The sequence below is a fragment of the Panthera tigris genome, chromosome X (genome assembly GCF_018350195.1).
Source record: "Panthera tigris isolate Pti1 chromosome X, P.tigris_Pti1_mat1.1, whole genome shotgun sequence".
Classification (NCBI taxonomy): domain Eukaryota; kingdom Metazoa; phylum Chordata; class Mammalia; order Carnivora; family Felidae; genus Panthera; species Panthera tigris.
Genome location: NC_056677.1, coordinates 31154337 through 31176912, shown reverse-complemented (window position 1 = coordinate 31176912; position 22576 = coordinate 31154337). Strand labels below are relative to the sequence as shown.

The window sequence follows — 22576 nt, the reverse complement described above, 5'->3', positions numbered from 1 at the left end:
ACCTGTCCACTGAAACTTAGGAAGTCAGAAGGGAGTGGCAGGAGATACTCAATGTGCTGAATAGAAATATATGCAGCCAAGAATCGTGTATCCAGCAAAGCTGTCATTTGGAATAGAAGGAGAGATAAAGACTTTCCTAGACAAAAACTAAAGGAGTTCATGACCACTAAGCCAGCCCTGCAGGAGGTCCTAAGGGGGACTCTGTGAGTGGAAAGCAGCAAAGACTACAAAAGACCAGAGACATCACCAAACATGAAACCTACAGATAACACCAGGACACCAAATCCATAACTTACAATAATCACTCTGAAGGTAAATGGACTACTAAATCCCCCAATCAAAAGACATAAGGTATCAGAACGGATTTAAAAAAAAAAAAAAAAAAAAAAGATCCACCTGTATGCTGCCTGCAAGAGACTAATTTTAGATACAAGGACACCTGCAGATTGAAAGTGAGGGGATGGAAAACCATCTATCATGCTACTGCATGTCAAAAGAAAGCCGAGTAGCCATACTTATATCACACAAACTAGATTTAAAAATAGAGACAATAATAAGATATGAAGAAGGACATTGTATCATAATTAGGGGGCCTAACCATCAAGAAGAGCTAACAACTGTAAAAGTTTACACCCCCAACATGGAAACACACCCAAATATAAAAATAAATTAATCACAAACATAAATGAACATACAGATAACAATACTGTGATTGTAGAGGACTTTAATGCTCCACTTACAACAATGGACAGAGCATCTAGGCAGATAATCAGTAAGGAAACAATAACTATGAATGACACATTGGACCAGATGGACTTAACAGATATATTTAGAAATTTTCATTCAAAAGCAACAGAAAATCAGTAAGGAAACAATGGCTGTGAATGACACATTGGGCCAGATGAACTTAACAGATATATTTAGAAATTTTCATCCAAAATCAGCAGAATACACATTCTTCTCAAATGTACACATTCCTCAAAAAAGATCACATACTGGGGTCACAAAACAGCCCTCAACAAATATAAAAGGACTGAGATCATACTGTGCATATTTTCAAATCACAACACTATGAAACTTGAAATCAACCACAAGAAAAAATTTTAAAAGCCTCCAAATACATGGAGGTTAAAGAACATCCTACTAAAGAATGAATGGGCCAACCAGGAAATTAAAAAAGAAATTTAAAAATACATGAAAGCAAATGAAAATGAAAACATGACCATCCAAAACCCTTTGGGATGCAGCAAAGGCAGTCGTAAGAGGAAAATACATTGCAATCCAGGCCTATCTAAAGAAGCAAGAAAGGTCCCAAACACAGAACCTATCCTAACAGCAAAAGAAACAAGAAACACTGCAGCAAAGAAAGCCCAAAGCCAGCTGAAGAAGAAAAATAATAAATATTAGAGAAATAATAAAGATTAGAGCAGAAATAAACAATATACAGTCCAAGGAAAAAGAACAGATCAATAAATCTAAGAGTCGGTTTTTGGAAAGAACAAACAAAATTGATAAACCCCTAACCAGACGTCTCAAAAAGAAAAGAAAGAGGACCCAAATATATAAAATCACAAATGAAAGAGGAGATCTCACAACCAACACCACAGAAACACAAACTATTAGAGAATACTATGAGAAATTATATGCCAACAAAATGGAGAAAATTTGAACAGACCCATAACCAGTGAAGAAATTAAACTGGTTATCAAAAATCTCCCAACAAATAAGAGTCCTGGGCTACATGGCTTCACAGGGCAGTTTTACCAGATATTGAAAGCATAGTTAATAGCTATTCTTCTCAAGCTGATACAAAAAATAGAAACAGAAGGAAAGCTTCCAGACTCATTCTGTGAAGCCAACATTACATTGATTCCCAAACCAGATAAAGACCCCATGAAAAATAAGAATTATACGCCAATAACCCCAATGAACATGGATGCAAAAATTCTCAACAAGATACTAGCAAATCAAATTCAACAGTATATTAAAAGAATTATTCACCATGAACAAGGGGACTTCATTCCTGGGCTGCAGGACTGGTTCATAATTCACAAATCAATGTGATACATCACATTAATGGAAGAACAGATAAAAACCAAATGATCCTGTCAATAGATGCAGAATAAGCATTTGACAAAGTACAACATCCTTGATAAAAACCGTCAAGAAAGTAGGCATAGAAGGTACATACTTTAATATCATAAAAGCCATATATCAAAGTCCCACAGCTAATATCATCCTCCATGGGGAAAAACTAAGACCTTTCCCCCTGAGATCAGGAACATGCGGGGGATGTCCACTCTCACCACTGTTGTTTAACACAGTGTTAGAAGTCCTAGTCTCAGCAATGAGACAACAGAATGAAATAAAAGCATCCAAATTGGCAAAAAAGAAGTCAAACTCTCACTTTTTTTAGATGACGTAATACTGTACATGAAAAACCTGAAAGATTCCACCAAAAAAGTGCAAGAACTGATACGTGAATTCAGCGAAGTTGCAGCATATAAAATCAATGTACAGAAATTGGTTGCATTTCTATACACCAATAATAAAGCAACAGAAAAAGATATCAAGAAATCAATTCTATTTACAATTGTATCAGGAACCATAAAATATCTAGGAATAAACCTAACCATAGAAGTAAAAGATCTATATGCTGAAAACTACACAAAGCTTATGAAAGAAATTGAAGACACAAATGGATAAACATCCCATGGATTGGAAGAAGAAATGTTGTTAAAATATCGATACTACCCAAAGCAATCTACTCATACAATGCAATCCCAATCAAATTAGCCCCAGCATTCTTCACAGAGCTAAAACAAACAGTCCTAAAATGTGAATGGAACCACAAAAGACCCCAAATAGCCATAGTAATATTGAAAAAGAAAACCAAAGCAGGAGGCATCACAGTTCCAGACTTTAGCCTCTACTACAAAGCTGTAAGCATCAAGAAAGTATTCATTGTATTGGCATAAAAAAAGACACACAGACCAATGGAGTAGAATAGAGACCCCAGAATTGGACCCACAAATGTATGGCAAACTAATCTTTGACAAAGCAGGAAAGATCATCCAATGGAAAAAAGACAGTCTCTCTAACAAATGGTGCTGGGAGAATTGGACAGCAACATGCAGAAGAACGAAATTACACCACTTTCTTACAACAAAGACAAAAATAAACTCAAAATGTATGAAAGACCCGAATGTGAGACAGGAAACCATCAAAACCCTAGAGGAGAAAGCAGGAAAAAACCTCTTTGACCTCAGCCACAGCAATTTCTTACTCAACACATCTCCAAAGGCAAGGGAATTAAAAGCAAAAATGAACTATTGGGACCTCATCAAGATAAGAAGCTTCTGCACTACAAAGGAAACAATCAACAAAACTAAAAGGCAACCAACGTTGGAAACCAATTTGACAAATTTCTTATATTGAAAAAAAAAATAAAAGGCAACCAATGGAATGGGACAAGATATTTGCAAATGACATATCGGAAAAATGGCTAGTATCCAAAATCTATAAAGAACTCACCAAACTCCACACCCGAAAAACAAATAACCCAGTGAAAAAATGGGCAGAAGACATGAATACACTTTTCCAAAGAAGACATCCAGATGGCCAACAGACACATGAAACGATGCTCAACGTCACTCCTCATCAGGGAAATACAAATCAAAGCCACACTGAGATACCACCTCATGTATATCTGAGTGGCTAAAATGAACAAATAAGGAGACTATAGATGCTAGAAAGGATGTAGAGAAATGGGAACCCTCTTACACTATTGGTGGGAATGCAAACTGGTGCAGCTACTCTGGAAAACAGTGTGGGGGTCCCTCAAAAAATTAAAAATAGAATTACTCTACGACCCAGGAATAGCACTGCTAGGAATTTACCCAAGGGATACAGGAGTGTTGATGCATAAGGGTACATGTACCCCAATGTTTATAGCAGCACTTTCAATAAGAGCCAAATTATGGAAAGAGACTAAATGTCCATCAATTAATGAATGGATAAAGAAGATGTGGTTTATACATACAATGGGATACTACTTGGCAATGAGAAAGAATGAAATCTGGCCATTTGCAGCAATGTGGATAGAACTGGAGGGTATTATGCTAAGTGAAAGAAGTCAGTCAGAGAAAAACAGATATATGTTTTCACTCATATATGGATCTTGAGAAACTTAAAAGAAGACCATGGGGGAGGGAAAGGGGGAAAAAAAGTTACAGAGGGGTGCCTGGGTGGCTCAGTTGGTTGAGCATTTGGCTTTGGCTCAGGTCATGATCTCGTGGTCCATGAATTCGAGCCCCGCGTCGGGCTCTGTGCTGACAGTTCAGAGCCTGGAGCTAGCTTTGGATTCTGTGTCTCCCTCTCTCTCTGCCCCTCCTCAACTTGAGCTCTGTCTCTATCAAAAAGTGAATAAACATTAAAAAAATTTAAAAAAAAAAGTTACGGAGAGGGAGGGAGGGAGGCAAACCATAAGAAACTCTTAAATACAGAGAACTGAGGGTTGATGGGGGGGTGAGAGGGAGGGGAAAGTGGGTGATGGGCATGGAGGAGGGCATTTGTTAGGATGAGCACTGTGTGTTGTATGGAAGCCAATTTGACAATAAATTATATTTTTGTCAAATTATAAATTTTGTCAAAATATAAATTATATATAAAAAATGTGAGACAGGAAACCATCAAAATCCTAGAGGAGATAACAGGCAACAGCCTCTTTGACCTCGGCCATAGTAACTTCCTACTTGACACATCTCCGACGGCAAGGGAAATAAAAGCAAAGATGAAGTATTGGGTCCTCATCAAGATAAAACCTTCTGTACAGCAAAGGAAACAATCAATAAAACTAAAAGGCAACTGATGGAATGGCAGAAGATACTTGCAAATAGCATATTGGATAAAGGGCTAGTATCCAAAATCTATAAGGAACTTACCAAACTCAACACCCAAAAAACAAATAATCCAGTGAAGAAATGGGCAGAAGACATGAATGGAGTCTTCTCCAAGGAAGACATCCAGATGGCCAACAGACATATGAAACAATGCTTTACGTCATTCATCATAAGGGAAATACAAATCAATACCACAATGAGATACCACCTCACACCTGTCAGTGGCTAAAATTAACAACTCAGGAAACAACAGAAGTTGGCAAGGATGCGGAGAAAGGGGAACCCTCTTCACTATTGGTGGGAATAGTGCAGCCACTGGTGCAGCCACTCTAGAAAACAGTGTACAGGTTCCTCAAAAAATTAAAAATAGAATTACCCTATGACCCAGCAATAGCACTACTAGGATTCTATCCAAAGGATACAGGGATGCTTTTTCGAAGGGGTACAAGTACCCCAATGTTTATAGCAGCACTATCAACAATAGCCAAATTATGAAAAGAACCCAAATGTTTATCAACTGATGAATGGATTAAGAAAATGTGGTGTATATATACATAATGGAATACTACTTGGCAATGAAAAAGAATGAAATCTTGCCATTTGCAATTACGTAGATAGAACTGGAATGTATTATGCTAAGGGAGTCAGTCAGAGAAAGACAGATACCATGTTTTCACTCATATGTGGAATTTGAGAAACTTAACAGAAGACCCTAGGGGAAGGGAAGGAAAAATTAGTTATGAACACAGAGGCAAACCATAAGACACTCTTAAATACAGAAAATAAACTGAAGGTTGATGGGGGTGGGGGGTTGGGGGAGTAGGAAAAATGGGTAATGGGCTTTGAGGAGGCATCTTTTGGGATAAGCACTGGATGTTGTATATCAGTAATGAATCACAGGAATCTACTCCTGAAGCCAAGACTACACTGTATGTGACCTAACTTGACAACAAATTATTAAAAGCAAGAAAAAAGGATTATATTTGTCTGTAAGTAACAAAAGACCTGCTACAGAGGGTTAGGTAAATAGGGGCTTATTTATCTTACTCAGTCAGAAGTCCATAGATAGGTATTCCAGGGCTGCCTGTGCAGGGTGACAATGCCTTCAAGGAGCAATAATCCTTCTAGTTTCCTATACTACCATTCCTTACTATGTGGCCTTCCTCAGCCTAGAAACTGCCATCTCCCTAATAAACAAACATTTAAAAAAAATGAAATCTCATTTTTAAAAAAGTACTTAAAGGTTAATGGTTTTACTCAAAAACATATTTAGAATACATGTCTTTGTGTTTTGTACTTTGAAAAATTTAACAGGTATTATGAGGAACCCAAAGAAAATGAAAAATTAAAATCTTCCCTATAAAAATAAGAATTCCAACAAGTGTCAGCATAACCATCCTTCCAGTTCATAATATTATAAACCCACTTCTCTTTTGACAAATTAAGCATCATCACTACATTTCCATGGCAGCCTCAAAGGAGAAGCCCAACCCATTCGGCCCTGCTTCAGATGGAGAAATACAAGGAAAAGGGCCATGGACTGTGCTTTCCAGACACACTCAGTGCCTTACCATGTGCTTAATCAAACCTATAACTGGAATACAGATAATATAACTACCATTGTATGATGCCTGTTCAAAAAAACTAGAGAAGGTTTATTTAGAATCCTGAAATGTGCAGAAGTATTTCCTCTCTCTTCTCTGATTATTTACTCAGCTTCTCTCTAGTACTGAGGCAGGACCCAGTCTTACCAGTGTTAATAAAAAAATTTAAAAAAAAAAAAAAAAAAAAAAGCTTGGTAGGGTGGCTGGGTGGCTTAGTCAATTGAGTATCTGACTTTGGATTTAGGCTCAGGTCCTAATCTCACGGTCTTGAGATGGAGCCCTGCATTGGGCTCTGCACTGAGCATACAGCCTGCTTGGGAGTCTGTCTCTCCTTCTCTCTCTGCCCTTCCCCCACTCATACTTTCTCTCAAAATGAATAAATACACTTAAAAAAAAAGAGCTTGGTCAAATGAATCTGCTAAATATTCATGGAAGTATAACTTGAATGCTTAATAAATTATAATCTGAGATTTTTAAATCAATACAGGCTAATAACAAGATTAAATATGGTGATATCAATGATCTCTAACCCTAATGAAAGTGCAGTACTATTTTCCAATGTAGATATACACATATATATTCATACCAAAATTAAGTGAATTTAAATTAATACTGAACTTGTTTATAACACTCCCTGTTACAACCAGTGGTAGAATTATATAAAAATCATTATTTGGAAATGACCGACACTCACAAGAATATACACCTATGGCAAGATTTCTACAAACCAGTACTATTCTTTAATCTGAAATATACTCTATGCAGATCCCAAATGATGACTATTCATAAATGAAAAATCAGGAAGGAAGGAAGGAGTGGAAGGGAGAAGGGAAGAGTGCAGGGAAGAAAGGAGGGAAGGAAAAAGACAGGGAAGTAAGCAGGAAGCAAGTGATTGAAAATGGGGATGGCTGGCTGGATGCATGATACGCTGTAATGCATGATAGGCTGTTATTACTCTGAGGACATTTTCAGGGAAAAAAGAAGTCCAAACAGAATTAGCAAATTTTCATAATCAAATTGTTATCTACTTCTTTTGGCATCTACTCTTTGCCAGTCTTTACAGGACTTTTCCATACATTTAATCTTTATGAGATATATTAGTCTCTTCATTCTACAAATAAGGAAACCTAGTGCTTATAGAGTATTTTTCTCAAGATCACAAAGCTAGCTAGAAGCTAAGATCCGTTTTGAAGAAATCAGGTATATGTAACCCCAAAGTTTCTTTTACTTCGCATTCAAGCAGAAATGGACTTCAGCTGGTTATAAAGTACCATGTGAGTCACTGCAGATACAAAAATCCAGAACCTTCCATTTAACTGAAAAGGCATAACATGTACATTAAAGTGATCATTCAACTTTTAACTTGCCATATTATTTCTTTAAATGATACCTTGTGTACTCACGAGATCCTCACAGCACCTAACAATGATGTTTGCTGAATTTGAAAGGCTACTAGATAACACTTCAGCAGTAACAGGGCTCAGTTTTGTAACAGGCACATTATGGGGAATTGTAGAGTCCAGAGAATGGCAGAAACAAGGGTAACAATTAACAAATATATGGAACCATCAAGAACAGTAATTCTGAGAATACATTCTATTAATGAATTCCTTATTTAAATGACAGTCTTAAGTTCTTAATTTTATTAACTGGATATTATTACCTGTATTAAATATTGATTATAAGGAATTTGTGGATCCTTCTAAAATATTTCATGATCTAAAAAAAATGTCATTCTGAATCATATCTTATCACCATCATCAAACAGAAACTAATAAAACAATACTATGTTCATCTGTATCTATGATGATTAATTTTGTCAACTTGTCCAAACTTGACCGGGCTATGGTACCCAGTTGTTTGGTCAGTCTAGATGTTCCCAAAAGGTATTTTTTAGATGTGATGAACATTTAAATCAATAAACTTTGAGTAAAGATTACCTTCCACAATGTGGAAGGGTCTCATCCAGTAAACTGAAGGCCTGAAGAGAATAAATTGAAGTCCCTTTGGATTCAAGACTGCAACATCAATTTGTTCCTGGGTCTCCAGCCTGCCAGCCTGCTAGAGTGTCCACACAATTATATGAGCCAGTTCTTTAAAATCAACCTCTCACCTCCCTCTCTCCCTCTCCCTCCCTTTTTTTCTATACATATTTCCTATTGCTTCTTTTCTCTGGAGAACCCTAACACTGGATCCATATTTTCAAATCAAATTTACATATCATATATGGAAAAGTAAATGCCAAGGAGGAGCCAAGATGGCAGAGCAGCATGGAAGTTCTCAGCTTCTCTCGTCCCTGAAATGCAGCTAGATTAGCACCAAACCATTTTACACACCTAGAAAATTGATGTGAGGGTTAGCACAACAATCTGCATAACTTGAGCCACAAAGCTAGGGAGGTATGCAGCGCATACCAATGGAATAAAGATAGTCTCTTCAGAAAATGGTGCTGGGAAAACTAGACAGTGACATGCAGAAAAATGAACCTGGACCACTTTCTTACACCATACACAAAAATAAATTCAAAATGGATGAAAGACCTAAACGTAAGACAGGAAGCCATCAAAATCCTAGCAGAGAAAGCAGGCAAAAACCTCTTTGACCTTGGCCACAGGAACTTCTTACTCAACATGTCTCCAGAGGCAAGGGAAATAAAAGCAAAAATGAACTACTGGGACCTCATCAAGATAAAAACCTTCTGCACAGTGAAGGAAACAATCAGCAAAACCAAAAGGCAACTGACAGAATGGGAGAAGATATTTGCAACTGACATATCAGATAAAGGGTTAATATCCAAAATCTATAAGGAACTTATCAAACTCAACACCCAAAAAACAAATAATCCAGTGAAGAAATGGGCAAAAGACATGAATAGACACTTCTCCAAAGAAGACATCCAGATGGCCAACAGACACATGAAAAAATGCTCAACATCACTCATCATCAGGGAAATAAAAATCAAAAGCACAATGAGATACCACCTCACACCTGTCAGAATGGCTAACAGGAACAACTCAAGCAACAACAGATGTTGGCAAGGATGCAGAGAAAGAGGATCTCTTTTGCACTGCTGGGGGGAATGCAAACTGGTGCAGCCACTCTAGAAACCAGTATGGAGGCTCCTCAAAAAATTAAAAATAGAACTACTCTACGATCCAGCAATTGCACTATTAGGTATTTATCCAAAGGATAGAGGTGTGATGTTTTGAAGGGGCACATGCACCCCAATGTTTATAGCAGCGCTACTGACAATAGCCAAAGTACGGAAAGAGCCCAAATGTCCACCGCCAGATGAATGGATAAAGAAGACATGGTGTGTATGTATATGTATGTGTGTGTGTGTGTGTGTGTGTATACATATACACAATGGAGTGGTGTATATATATATATATATATATATATATATATATATTTATTTATATATTCATATATACACACACATAGACACAATGGAGTATTACTCGGAAATCAAGAAGAATGAAATCCTGCCATTTCCAACAATGTGGATGGAATTAGAGTGTATTATACTAAGTGAAGTTAGAGAAAGACAAATATCATATGACCAGTCATATGTGGAATTTAGAATACAAAACAGATGAACATAAGGGAAGAGAAACAAAAATAATATAAAACCAGGGAGGGGGACAAAACATAAGAGATTCTTTTTAATTTTTTTAATGTTTATTTTTTGAGAGAGAGGACACAAGCAGAGGAGGTGCAGAGAGAGAGGGGAAGACACAGAATTTGAAGCAGGCTCTAGGCTCTGAGCTGTTAGCACAGAGCCCAACACAGGGCTCGAACCACAGACTGAAAGATCACGGCCTGAGCCAAAGTCAGGTGCTTAACCAACCGAGCCAACCAGGTGCCCCTAAGAGACTCTTAAATACAGAGAACAAACTGAGGCTTGCTGGAGGGGTTGTGGGTGAGGGCAAGGGATAAAAGGGCAAGGGGCATTAAGGAGAATACTTGTTGGGATAAGTACTGGGTGTTACATGTATGGGATGAATCACTGGATTCTACTCCTGAAATCATTATTGCACTATACGCTAACTAACTTGGATGTAAATTTAAAACTAAATATATTTTTTTAAATGGTTATAATAGGGGGTGCCTGGCTGGCTCATTTGGAAGAGCATGTGACTCATGATCTCAGGGCTGTGAGTTCATACCCCATGTTGGGGGTGGAGATTACTAAAAAATAAACAAACTTAAAAAAAAAAAAAAAAAAGTACATGCCCCAGTGACCCTATCTGATTTGCTTCTATTTTTAGGACCATTATACAGTTCTCACTCAATAAATGATTACTGCCTGAGCCCATGATTTAGTGTCTAAATCAAACAAATAGAATAAACTATTACCTTTAGCTGGACGAATGGAAAATGCCATTCCTCTTTCTGTGTTTACTGGTTGCCATTCAAATTTGGCAAAATAATTCTGATGGTTATACAAAGCAACTGTCCCCATAAAACATGTTTTCATCGAGAAGCCATGTGGTCTCAAAACTAGCTCTTTAGAAGATAGCTCCAGTTCTACTGGCATGACAACGGCCATCACTAGGATATGCCCACCAGGTATATTGTTCACTGTAAAGGTGAATGACCTGTAACACAGCAAAAGCATCCAAACTGAACTGATAATAGCTATTTGCAATTACAGAATTCAGTTACATGCAAAAATGCATATATTATTAACATCTGCAGTTAATCCTTAGTAAGCAATACATCAAAATATTTACGGTAGGCTGTCACTGAAATATCAATCTACAAATCCTATAAACTGGTGTATGTATAGTTTCTATGTTTGAGGACCAAATGTAACATATGCTACAATTACTGAAGCAAGTAAATACATATTCTACACAAGGACACTTTAATTCTAGCATATAGAAATTAAAAATAAATCCTACTTCCAAAATTTTCCAATGGTGGGAGATTCAAATACCATTGAAATATAAGTACTAGCTGTAGGTGGAATCACATATGAAAACTGGTTGGTTTTCTGAAGTTCTTTCAAATTAATATCTAGCTGGATCAAAATATGCATAGGTAGCATATTAACAACATGCAGTAGACGAGTATTTGTGGAGTTCACGCAAATATCACCAAAATTAAGGACAGAGGGCCCTGAAAAAATGAAAAGTTATTAGGTTTAGTGTTGGCAAATGTATTCAGATATTTTTTTTAAGTCTTCATACTGTATTTTCATCAATTAATTTATAAAAAATGATACTTAGAAAATTATTTATTGCAATATCAGAAGTTACTAACCAAGATTTTTATCTAAATGTCCATAATTTGGTGTTTGGAGATTATTGGTTAAAATTAAATATATCCTAATTATGTGACAAATTATATAGAAAAATTATTAACATTCATTATAACTCATCTTGGTACATGAATTTACACTGTAACACCTTCTCCACTTCCATCAATACATTTATGTTCATTTATCCAGAATTTAGAGAAATGGGTAATTTTCCCACTAATTAGTACTTTTAAATGACAAAAGTTTTTTATATCATAACAATTTTAATAATTATAAGTCTGAGTCTACTTTTAACACCTCGATTTAATCATAACTGATATACAATAACCTGTATGCATTTAAAGTGTGGAATTTCCTAGGTGTTGACATATGTATATACCTGTGAAACCATCACCACAATGAAGAGAATGAACATCCATCACTCCAAAGTTTGCTTGTGTCCTTTTATATTCTCTCCCTCCCATCATCCTCAGTACTTCCCCCTTCCCAGACACCCACTCATCTGCTGCTTTATGCCACTGTGTATCAGTTTGCATGTTCTAGAGTTTATGAGAGAAATAATATAACATTGGCAGCTTTTCTCTGATTTCTTTCACTCTGCAAATTCCCTGGAGATTCATTCAAGTTGTTTTAAGTGTCAATAGTCCATTCCTTTATATTACTAAATGGTAGTCCATTACAGGTGAACGTTTGTCTCTTCACCTGTTAAATAACACCTGGATTGTTTCCAGGTACTGGCTATTATAATTAAAGCTGCTAAAACATTTGGGCACCTGGGTGGCTTAGTCGATTAAGTGTCCAACTCTTGATTTAGGCACAGGTCGTCATCTCATGGCTCATGAGATTGAGCCTCATATAGGGCTCCACACTGACAGCGCAGAGCCTACTTGGGATTCTCTGTCTCTGCCCCTTCCCAGCTCACTCTCTCTCTCTCTCTCTCTCTCAAAATAAACTTTTTTTTAAAAAGCTGCTAAAACATTTGTCCACAAGTATTTGTTTGGACACATGATTTCATTTCTTTTGGACAAATATCTAGGAGTGGAATGCATGGATCATATGGTAAATGTATGTATAAATGTATAACAAACTGCCCGTTTTCAAGTGGTTAATTTCCCATTCCACTAGCAATGTATAAGAGTCCCAGCTCACTCATATCACTGGCAACAACTGAAATGGTGAGCTTTGGGTTTGCTTTTTTTTTTTTTTTTTATGTAGCCATTCTAATAGATTTACAGTCATATCTCACTGTGGTTTTATACTGTTTCCCTAACAACTAACAATGCTGTGCATCTTTCCATGTGCTTATTTCTCATTTGTATATCTTCACTGATGAATTATTTGTTCAAATCCCTTTGCCCATTTTTTAATCCGGTCATTTGTTTTCTTAATATTGAATCTCCAAAGTTTTATACACATTCTTGTTGCAATTCCTTCATGAGATACATAATTTGCAAATAATTTTCTCTCAGCCTATGTCTTGTTTTTATCCTCTCATTAGTTGCTTTTGAGGAGCACAAACACTGAAGTTTGATCAACTCCAATTTATTTATTTGTTCTTTTGTTCTTTTTTTATCCATTTGTTCTTTTATGGATTGAGGAGTTTGGTTTATGTCATATCTAAGACACTTTGCCTTCCTCATCATCACAGATATTGTTTTTTCCCTATGCTTCCTTTTTTAAGGAAGGAAGCAAATGGCCTGCAATCTATTATTTAAGAAAATAATATATAACACACATAACATACAAACTATGTGTTAATCAACTGTTTATATTATCAGTAAGGCTTCTGGTCAACAGTAGGCTATTAGTAGTTAACTTGTGGGGGAGTCAAAAGTTACAGGCCAATTTTTCGACCATGTGGTAGGGGGTTTATCAGCACCACTAACCTCCATGTTGTTCAAAGGTCAACTGTGTATTGAACTGAAAGAAAGTGAAAACATACAAGAATATGTGAGATATAGCAAAAGTATTATTTAGTGAGAAATGTGTAACACTGGGGCATCTGGGTGTCTTGGTGGCTCAGTCGATTAAGCATCCGACTTCGGCTCAGGTCCTGATCGCACGGTTCATGAGTCCAAGCCCAGTGTCTGGCTCTATGCTGACAGCTCAGAGCCTGGAGCCTGCTTCAGATTCTCTGTCTCCCTCTCTCTCTGCCCCTTCCCTGCTCATGGTCTGTCTCCATCTCTCTCAAAAAAATAAATAAAACATCAAAAAAATTTTAAATTAAAAAAAAAGAAATACACATCACTAAATTATATTAGGAAAAATAAGGGTATAAATCAACAATTTAAGTTTCTACCTCAAGAAGTTAGAAAAAAAAAGAGCAATCCAAATAAAAGATACAAAGCAAACAGAAGGAAATGCCAAATATAAGAAGTCATTAAAATTAAAAACAGAAAACTACAGAGAAAAATCAATGAAACCAAACGCAGGTTCTTAATGACCAATAAAATTGATAAACCTCTACTGAGACTTAAAAGGAAAATAACAAGAAAAACATCAATTCTCAATATTAAGAAGAGAGGCTATATCACTACTGATGTTTCCAACGCAGACATTAAAAAGATAATTTGGGAATGCTTTAAACAATTCTATGCACATAAAGGGGATCGATTCCTGGAAAGCCACAAACTACCAAAAGTCTCCTAAAATGGTGTAGATTATCTGAATCGTCCTACAACTATTAAAGAAAATGAATTTGTAATTAAACATCCTCTGTAAATGAACTCTCCATTCCCAGATGGTTTCTCTGAAGAACTCTTTTAAAGAACAATATAATTCTACACAATCTCATTCAGAATATAGGAGAGGAATGAACACTTTCTGAGAAAACAAAGATGGTAAAAAAAAAAAAAAACTTTTAAAAAAAGGAAAATTGCAGACCAATAATACGTTTTATGAAAACAGATACAAAATTCTAGATTCTGATTTAACAATACCGTGAGGTAGACATAAAAGAAGTTGGGGAAGAATCTAAGACAGAAATACTGTACAGAAAAATACAGGTTGTAAAAGAGGAATGTAAAGAGAAACTGACACAGAAAGTGCGGCTAGAGAAACCTAATTTCAAATCCACTCCTTTCCACTAAATATTGAGCAATCTGATCAAGGTTTACCAGCTCTCTGGGCTTCACTTTACTCATCTCTAAAATGGAAATAAAAGCAATTACCTTATAAGTTGCTTACATCATTTAAAGGATTAAATAAGACCATGTTTGTACACTGTTCAACATAATGCCTGGCCTATAATATGTATTAATAAATCATTAACTAAAAACCAAAGTGACTGGTCATTTGCTGATGAAGCAAACAATACTTTGCATAATGTCCGACTTAACCCGGACTTTATAACAGTGTTCACTAACTGTCTCAATTAATCTCCAAATCCTCTATTGTGCCTCTTGACAATCACTTTAATTTTTAAAAATATAAATATTGAGCAAAACTTTCTGACACTGTAATCTCCTTTGATAGTTCCAGTCCCTGTTCTGTGCACAGGCTCAAAAAACCCCTTTAAGGTATAAAAATGAGAGTGATACAAAATTCCCACCATCACAGTTGCTGACCTTGTAAACTCACACAGGGGCCCTGTCCCCAGAGAGAGGGTCATTATTAAAATACTTAGGGGCACCTGGGTGGCTCAGTTGATTAAGCGTCTAACTCTTGATTTCAGCTCAGGTCAAGATCTCATGGTTCGCGAATTCGAGCCCCACATCAGGTTCTGCACTGATGGGGTAAAGCCTGATTGGGATTCTGTTTCCCTCTGTCTTTGTCCCTCCCCTGCTTGTGCTCGCTCTCTCTCTCTCTCTCTCTCTCTCAAGACAAATGAAAATAAACATAAAATACAATACAATACAATACAATACAATACAATACAATACAATACAATAAAATAAAATAACTTAGGACACCAGGTAAAGAAGGGAGAGAAGCTGGTGGAGGAGTTGTAGAGGAGACACTAGACACTGCCCTCTAACTTTGCTCCTTTTGAATTTTTATAGATTTGCTTATCTGATTAGTCAGTCACCAATTTGGAAGACACAGAGTATTTACCACACAATAAAGAAAGGCAAGTTCCTGGGACTATAGAGCCTAGTACCTATCACATGCCCGGCACAAAAGAGAGGCCCAGTAAATGCTGTATGACCTGAACTGAACTCCACATGCAACCCCAGACAGGCAATGAACTAAAGAGTTCCTAGTCTGCCATGCCAAAGTGCCTCACTGCCACTGTGTGGCAGGGAGGTTTAGCTCCAGTTACAGCACTGATCCTATTTCCCATTCAGAATCTCAGTGAATGGTGACAGATGCTAACTCTTTTTACCAGTCCATGTCACCTGCGTTCCCCAGAGCCAGATCCTGCTTTGGGCATTTCCCATAGTCCTCACTGATCTGAGGACTTGGCCACTGACCAGCCATACATAATAAGCTATCACCACCCAGATATTTACTCAGTTCCCATTGTGTTGCCTCTGGCCTTGTACCTCTTTGGACATCACCTTTAGTCTGGATAATTTAAGAATTGGTATTTGGTGTTTTGTGTAGTGGGTTCTCCTTAAAGGGAGAATCAGCAAATCCATGTCAATTAAATCATTCTCTGCCCACATCTCCCTCAGAGCCACCCTAACCCTGCCTAGAATGAAATGAAAACTTCCTCTTCAGACTAGTACATATATTTTTATGTACATACTCTAAAGGTACAGTATCAAAGTGTAGAACTGTTGTAAGGACAGACGTGCAGATCAATGGAACAGAACTGAGAGTCCAGAAATAAACCCTGACATATATGGTTAATTGATTTTAGACAAAGGTGCCAAGGTAATTCAATGATGAATGATAGTATTTTCAACAAATGGTGCTGGGGCAATTACATATCCACATACAGCAATATGAATTTAGACTCTTAACTTACTACCTAAAAACTCAAAAGGAATTGTAGACCATAAATACAATATCTAAAAGTACAAACATTTTAGAAGAAAACAAGAAAAAATATTTGTGACATTGAGTTAGGTACAGATTTCTTGGGCATGAAATCAAAAGCATGATCTAGAAAAGAAAAAACTGTAATAAATTTTTTTTAAAAAATCGATAAATTCAATATCATTTAAGTAAAAACTTCTGTGTGTTAAGGACCACTATTTAAAAAATAAAAAAAGGGGGCACCTGGGTGGCTCAGTTGGTTAAGCATCCGACTTCAGCTCAGGTCATGATCTTGTGGTTTGTGAGTTCGAGTCCCACATAGGGCTCTGAGCTGACAGCTCAGAGCCTGGAGCCTGCTTCAGATTCTGTGTCTCCCTCTCTCTCTCTCTCCCCCTCCCGCGCTCACAGTCTGTGTCTCTCTCTCTCTCTCTCAAAAATAAACATTAAAAAAAAAATTTTAATAAACAAATAAGTAAATAAATAAAAATAAACAACAAAACCAAGCCACAGACTTTGGAAATCATGTATCTGATAAAGGACTTATGTCCAGAATATATAAATAATTGTTACAAATCTATAATAAGAAGGCAAATATTCAAATTAAAAACTGGGCTAAGAATTTGAAAGACATTTCTCCAAAGGAAATATACATTTATGTCTATTTAAATGCATGAAAATGTACTCATCATCTTAGTCATGAGGAAAATGCAAATCAAAACCACAGTGAGAACATTTCACATCACAAGGATAACTATAACCAAAAAGAAACTAACAACTGCTGGTGAGAATGTGGAGTAAATATAACCCTCATACATTGTTGGTGGGATTGTAACTTGGTGCACTTTGGAAAGTTTTTGGTAGTTTCTTGAAATGATTGACATAAATTTACCATACAACTCAGCAATTCCACTCCTAGGAATCTAACCACAAGAAATGAAAACATACATTCACTCAAAGAATTACATGTGAACATTTATAGCAACATTATTCACAACAGCCTCAGACCAGAAACAACGTGTGTCCATCAACTGGTAAATGGATAAACAAAATGTGGTACTCCCGTAAAATGAAATGCTATTTACATATAAAAAGGAGGCGCCCCTGGGTGGCTCAGTTAAGCATCAGACTTCAGCTCAGGTCATGATTCCACGGTTGGTGGGTTTGAGGCCTGCATCCAGCTCTGTGCTGACAGCTCAGAGCCTGAAGCCTGCTTTGAATTCTGTGTCTCCCTCTGTCTCTGCCCCTCCCTGGCTCACACTCTGTGTCTCTTGCAAATAAATAAATAAATGTTAAAATTTTTTTAAAGATATAAAAAGGAACATTTATACCTACTTATACCTATTGGATGAAACTGAAAAGTAGTATGCTAAGTAAAAGCAGCCATATAAGAGAGAATACATATTGTTATGATTCCTTTTATATGAAATGTTCAGAATAGGCAAATCTATAGTGAGAGAAAATTGATTAATGGTTGCCTGGAGCTATGGCTGCAAATTGGGAGTAAGTACATATGGTCCTGAGGGTGATGGCAGCATTCTAAAATTGAATTATGGTGATGGTTGCATAATCCCATAAATTTACTAAGATTCATTGACTTGCATACTTAAAACAAGTCAATTTTATGGAATATAAATTATACGTCATTAAGCCTGTTAAAAAACAAAGGATTAGTAGGTTTTTACAGCTTCTTACCAACAATTACTTGATGAATTTGCTTTGGTGTCAAAATTAAGCTGCAGTCATGTTTTTCATGGGGTGTGGATGGGTCTGATTTAAGTCCTTTGAGAACCTGTGGAAAACCATTACTCCAAAATTAATTTTCAATATTAACAAAAGATATTTTAGGAATTCTCATGGCTTCATGAAATTAAAATATCACACATGCCTTTGTTTTCAGAGCCTTTGTCTCCTTGGATGCTATATTCCTAGTATTTAGCAACTGGTTACGTCTGATCCGACGCTGTGCTGCAGATGATTCCTCTTCTATTTCCGTTTCTGAGAGCGAAGGTGACTTTAGACCTGATGCTGGCTGTAATCCTATGTCTGTATTGTTATATGAATCCATACATTCCCTATTGAAATCATAATAATAACTAATTGAGGCCAAGTGCTTTAGAAAATACAATAGCAAATCCAGACATTCCCCATATTGCATGCTTCTGCTGCCCCACTCAGAACCACTTAAGTAGAATGATGCGCTAATCTGCATAAAATTGCCCTTTGCTGACAAGACCCCATTCTTAAACACCTCACCAAGGAAATCACGCCCACCCCACCACACCCTAAGACAGCTCACAAGAAATGGCTGAAATGGAGCACAAAAGACGAGGCCCTTTGGTTCAACGTAGGAACAACTATATGGTATAATTTCTGCTTCAAGAGACCTTAGGCATCAGGCTGAGTGTAAGCCTTATTTGAAACACATCATCTCTCAGTTCTCTTACCTGTCCTATTTTGCTTTCCTTATCTTGTTTCTCCTTATTTCTGGGGAAACCCAACCTAAAACATTCCCAAACCAAAAGTAAGGAAGGAAATAACTGCAGAAAAAGTAGTTCAATGTTTTGCTATTTTCATATATGTAAAGGTCACTTAAATCACTGAAAAGAAACTAAGGAGTAAAGAAAAAAATTCTGTCTCTTCAGGCGCCCCAATCTGTTCCATACTGTTTGAAGTAAACTTTACCTCTCTGCCTGTTTCTGCATGCGCACATTTCTTAAATGTTTAATATATCTTTCATAATAGTTTTCATGTTCTTGCTTTCCAATTCTTTCCAATTTAGTGTACGCAAAATCAGGATCCACATAGTTATATCTTGGAATCTTTGTGAAAATCGTCCTACAAGATGAACAAGTTATGTTAATATTTATATATTTGCACTTAATCTATCAGCATTATTGAGTGTCTCCTATGCCAGGGGCTAAGCACAAAATGGTGAATAGGGCAGATTCTACTCCTTTCCCTCATATCCTCTTATATAGCAAGATATTATTACACAAAGAAATAGAATAATATCTAACTTTCTTCCCAACCAATTAGAAAAACACTCCAAAAGGTCACTAGGATACAATGGTGTCTACCTTAAAACCACTCTTGAGGAATTAGTCAAACAGGCAATTTGAAGACTTTTAGATTTACACATGGGACTAGATCTGAATTTGACTAGTGTTTCCTAAGAGTTAATTACTTTTACATGATTATGATCAAAATTAGAAAAAAATATATGTAATAATAAATCCTTTTATTAGACACATTTTTAAAAAAATCTCAGAGCTTGGGGATGCCTGGGTGGCTCAGTCAGTTAAGCATCTGGCTTTGGCTCAGGTCATGATCTCACGGTTCGTGAGTTTGAGCCCCACATTCAGCTCTGTGCTGATGGCTCAGAGCCTGGAGCCTGCTTCAGATTCTGTGTCTCCCTCTCCCTCTGTCCCTCCCTTGCTCACGCTCTCTCTCTCTCTCTCTCTCTCTCTCAAGAATAAATAAACATAAAACATTTTTTTTAAAAATAAAAATAAAATCTGAGAGCTTATGTAATAACCATCAATGAACCATAGAAACCAATTCATAAATTAATCACAACTACTTTATGTCTCATGTTCTTCACTCATCTAAATTCATGTTCTTCCTTTCACCCACGATATATTTTCCATAAATACAAAAATTACAATTATTCACATCTTCTGGCCCTGGGCTGCCTGAATTCTCATCAAATTGTATTAATTATTAAGATTCTCACCCTCAATAATTAACTCAAGTATGAACTTATTAGTCATAGAGCTCAATGAAATTTAACATTTCTCCATGTTTTCAACAAGTCCTCTATGGTTACAGTAAGATAACTTTAACTGAATGAGAGTCTTTAAGAGAGTTAGACAACGAGAGGGAAATAAACGCTTTGCTATTCAAAGATAGTTGTTGAAAATACTCCCGAGAACCAAAGCAATCTTGAGAAGAACAAAGCTGGAGTCATCACAATTCCAGATATCAAGATACACTACAAAACTGTAGCCACCAAGACAGTATGGTCCTGGCACAAAAAAAGACACATAGATCAATGGGAAAAACAGAGAGGCCAAAGATAAGTCCATACTTAATATAGTCACTTAATCTTCTACAAAGGAGGCAAGAACATACAATGAGGAAAAGACAGCCTCTTCAATAAATGGTGCTGGGAAAACTGGACAGCTACAAGCAAAAAAATGAAAACGGACCACTTTCTTACACCATACACAAAAATAAACTCAAAATGGATTAAAGACATAAATGTGAGACTTGAAGCCTAAAACTCCTAAAAGAAAACATAGGCAGTAATCTCCTTGATATTAGCCTTAGCAATATTTTTCAGGATGTATCTCCTCAAGCAAGGGTAACAAAAGCAAAATTAACTATTTGACTATACCAAACTAAAAAGCTTTTGCACAATGAAGGAAACCATCAACAAAATGTAACAGCAACATACTGAAAGAGAGAAGATATTTGCAAACAATATATGCAATGAATGGTTAATATCCAAAATATATAAAGAACTCATACAAGTCAACACCAAAACAAAAACAAAAAAAGGAAACAAACAAAACAAGTAATCCAATAATCCAATTTAAAAATGAACAGAGGACAGGAATACACATTTTTCCAAAGAAGACATATAGATGGCCAACAGACTCATGAAAATGTGCTCAACTCCACTAATCATCACGGAAATAAAAAACAAAACCACAATGAGATATCACCTTACACAAGTCAGGATGGCTAGTATTAAAAAGACAAGGGATAACACGTGTTGATGAGGTCGTAGAAAAAAAGGTAACCCTCCTACATTGTTGGTTTGAATGTAAATTAGTACAGCCACTGTGGAAAACAGCATGGAAGTTTCTGAAAAAATTAAAAATAGAAATACCATAAAACCCAGTAATTCCACTTCTGGGTATTTACCCAAAGAAAACAAAAGCACTAATTCAGAAAGGTACATGGACCCCTATGTTTATTGCAACATTATTTACTATATAGTAAAGATATGGAAGCAGCCCAAGGGCCCATCAAATGATGAATGGATAAAGTAGATATGGTATACATATACGGCAGAATATTATTCAGTGATAAAAAAAAGAATGAAATCTTACCATCTGCAACAACATGGATGGAGCTAGAGAGTATAATGCTAAGCAACATAAATCAGAGAAAGACAAATACAGTATGATTTCACTCATATATAGAATTTAAGAAATGAAACAAGCAAAGGGGAAAAAACAGAGTGAGACAAATCAAGAAAGAAACACTTGCAGCACCTGCGTGGCTCAGTTGGTTAAGCATCTGACTCTCGATTTCATCTCAGGTCACGATCTTGTGGTCATGAGACTGAGCCCTGTATCAAGTTCCATGTTGGGTGCTTAAGATTCTCTCTCCCTCTCCCTCTACCCCCTCCCCACTCACGCTCACACACTCTCTCTCAAAAACAAACAAAATAAAAAACCAAAAAGACTCTTAGACAACAATCTGATGGTTATCAGAGGGGAGATGGGTAGAGGGGTGAGTTAAATATGTGATGGGGATTAAGGAGTGCACAGGTTGTGAATAGCACCTGGTGAGGTATGGAATTGCTAATCACTATCCTGTACACCTAAAACTAACATAACACTACATGTTAACTAACTGAAATTAAAAACTTTTAAAAAAAGAATAAACTTCATGAAATACCTCTTTAGCTTTTAGTAGGTGATATTTTTTAAGTGCAAAATAGAGGGGACAAAAATTATTATGCAAATAAAACACTGTTCCTCATTTATTAAAAAATATTTACTAGTGCCTACTATAATGCCTGACACTCTTCTAAGCACAGGACATACTATAGTAAACAGAAGTTAGACAAAAGTTCCTGGCTTCTTTTT

At 36.5% G+C, this 22576-nt stretch overlaps 1 protein-coding gene across 1 annotated transcript in view; it reads right to left on the bottom strand.

The window, feature by feature from the left end:
* CFAP47 (cilia and flagella associated protein 47) overlaps nt 1-22576 on the bottom strand; it is a 543896-nt gene that overhangs the window by 477763 nt on the left and 43557 nt on the right. The window contains exons 11-15 of the mRNA XM_042974584.1: nt 19377-19529; nt 18580-18766; nt 18387-18483; nt 11413-11629; nt 10865-11106 (exon numbers count right to left, since the gene is read on the bottom strand). Coding sequence (XP_042830518.1) covers nt 10865-11106; nt 11413-11629; nt 18387-18483; nt 18580-18766; nt 19377-19529 — 896 coding nt within the window. The remainder of the gene's footprint in view (nt 1-10864; nt 11107-11412; nt 11630-18386; nt 18484-18579; nt 18767-19376; nt 19530-22576) is intronic.